Source organism: Penaeus chinensis, chromosome 18, assembly GCF_019202785.1.
Source record: "Penaeus chinensis breed Huanghai No. 1 chromosome 18, ASM1920278v2, whole genome shotgun sequence".
In the NCBI taxonomy this organism is placed as follows: domain Eukaryota; kingdom Metazoa; phylum Arthropoda; class Malacostraca; order Decapoda; family Penaeidae; genus Penaeus; species Penaeus chinensis.
Genome location: NC_061836.1, coordinates 17,581,508 through 17,584,007, shown reverse-complemented (window position 1 = coordinate 17,584,007; position 2,500 = coordinate 17,581,508). Strand labels below are relative to the sequence as shown.

Sequence of the window (2,500 nt, the reverse complement as noted above, 5' to 3'; positions counted from 1 at the left end):
GTTTCGCCCTTCCTATCCTCAGCAGATCATTTCTTCCCCTTTTTTCCCTCTAACTCACCGTGCGGCCGTTGAGGTGCTGGACGGGACGGAAGTTGTCGACAATGTGGTGCTGTCCATCCTCTCCGAGGAGCTTGCGGAATTCCTCAAGCTGGGCGAGAGAGAAAGACACTTCATATTACAGTATTGGCTTTTGATACAGTAATAATAATGGTAATCAGGATAGTCGTTATAGTAATTAATAACAATCATTATTATTATGATAAAATCGATATTAATCATTAATGATTATCAAACCTTTAATCATCATCATTAAAATTAGTATTTGTAGTTTTATAGATTGTTTTATTTAATCTTATAATTCCTTCACATTCATTTCACTGACCTGAGTCTCGGAAATGCTTATGGGTTCTTTGAAGACAGTCCAGGTGACGACCTCGTTACAGGTGGGAGTGGTCAAAGAGCCTGAGTACCTGTAGAAGGTGTTGGTGTCCGGCGGCAGGAGGTCTTGGAGAGGAAGCATTGTCGCCAGGTGTTCTTCGGTTTCTGGAGACCAAAAATGGGTTAAACAGTAATGCAAAGTGATCATAGAACCCAGAGATGAGTATTATGACTGGAATAGAAGGAGTGTGCTTCTGCATTACGTGATGTATAATCAGATTATATCTGATACAGTGTTAAATTTCCTATATTTTGAAGGCTAATATACCATTCATATTTACACATGATATTAATGGCTAAAATTTGTTAGTTTTCAGCTCATGAAATAACCATAGTTAAGAATAACAACTTTGACCAATTAAAAAATGATAGCAAAGTCATTTCTCGTAAGTCATCAACTATTACCTCAAAAAAACGGCCAGATACAGACCTGCATTCGTGATGGTAGCGAGCCCATCGATGATTGGTGTGAGTTTGGGATTGTCGACCAGACCGCCCAGGAGCATAACGCCCAGCACAGCAAGACCGTCATTGTGCGCGACCGCTTCGGTGAGGGAACCATACTCAGTCTTGAAGTGCACCAGATGAAGCTCGGCAGCATATCTGGACGGGTAGGAACAATGTAGGTGAAGTATTCGTGGCGTTTATCAGGACATTGAAGAGTTCGACTTCTAAAACTTTTCACTTCCTTCCTTTACTCACGCGATCCCATTGATGGTGTGCTCAGATCCCTGCGTGCTGACGCTGCCCCAGTGGAAATGAAACTGGGCGAAAGTGTACTGGCCACCCAACTCTCCGCCGCGGACCGAGGGAAGCTCCGCGACGTCTGTGATGGTCCATGCAACCTTGGCTGGAAGAGGAAAGCAAAACGTGGCTTCATAAACTGCAACAATATCTTGCTTAATGGCCAAAAGAACTACATTTCTGGATCTATTTTATTGAAATTGTTATTTCTATCTTAATATCTATCAAGATGGAAAGTAAATTCTGTGACATTGCTATCACTTCCACTTGAAATTATTGACCCACATATAGTTAACTCTAAATATAATTGCAGTGAAAATAATCGTAGCCGAAGTTGATGATTCTTCGAAATTTGCATGGTTCTTAATTTCGGAAACCGCTTAGAGAATGGACCAAATTTCTCGTGAATCATAAACAGAAGTACGCACTTGGCACTAATCAATGTCATGTACAGAAAAGTGGCAATGACAAAAATAAAACCTGAATGTCCATTGTTTTCTATCTTGAGATCAGTAGGGACGGTGTCGTATTTGTCCAGCACCCAGGCGTCGGAGGAACTCTTGGCAGTGGCTTCGAGTCCATTCAAGGCGATCGGGGACTGACTGCTGCCAGCACAGTAATTGGGAAACAGCGTCGCCCAGTTCTCGGGGCCTATGAGTGAGACAAGGATAACTTTCGAAGAGGCGGAACAATGATTTACAGTCTGAATTTATAAAGTTATAGCAGAGAAAAGTGCGGTTCCAAACCCAGATGCTAAGTTCTGTTTGTCTTTTATCAGCACCAAGTTCCACATAACACAAGTAGTGCCACCTCCGGTTAGCCTATTGATATCTCACGATGAACACTTATTGGCTAAACGATGACATCATTACTATGTCTATCTTTGTGATATTAAATTGTCTTCGAAATTTATTCAGAAATAATTTAAAAATAATAGAAAAATTAAACAATAAAACTGCTAGTATTAGCAGTGAATGAAAGTGACGAGGCGGTGTTTAGCTCAGCATAAGCCAAATAGGATTTTCATGACGACGGAGTGATACTACCTGTGTTAAAAGTACCTTGGCTGCACGAAATACAGTAATGCAGTGGGTTGCTGTTTACCTTCCTCGCCCTCGTAACTCCATGCAGGTGCCGCAGGGGGGGCGACATCAATTGCTGAAATATAGACGTAAAATGTTGAAAAGTTTGAAGTTTCTGAAGAAATCTATCCTGTAATGGCTAGACATTTTCATCTTGTGAACATTATTAATGTCTTACAAGCTGAAGAATAAGCTCAGTTGATGCTTAAAATGTTGGATAAAGTTTATTGTACCAC

The 2,500-nt window shown here is 41.0% G+C and overlaps 1 protein-coding gene across 1 annotated transcript in view; it reads right to left on the bottom strand.

Moving 5' to 3' along the window:
• The window catches only part of LOC125034624 (carbonic anhydrase 1-like), a 5,053-nt gene that overhangs the window by 642 nt on the left and 1,911 nt on the right, over positions 1 to 2,500 (bottom strand). The window contains exons 4-9 of the mRNA XM_047626525.1: positions 2,287 to 2,379; positions 1,663 to 1,833; positions 1,141 to 1,288; positions 869 to 1,041; positions 383 to 543; positions 59 to 148 (exon numbers count right to left, since the gene is read on the bottom strand). Coding sequence (XP_047482481.1) covers positions 59 to 148; positions 383 to 543; positions 869 to 1,041; positions 1,141 to 1,288; positions 1,663 to 1,833; positions 2,287 to 2,379 — 836 coding nt within the window. The remainder of the gene's footprint in view (positions 1 to 58; positions 149 to 382; positions 544 to 868; positions 1,042 to 1,140; positions 1,289 to 1,662; positions 1,834 to 2,286; positions 2,380 to 2,500) is intronic.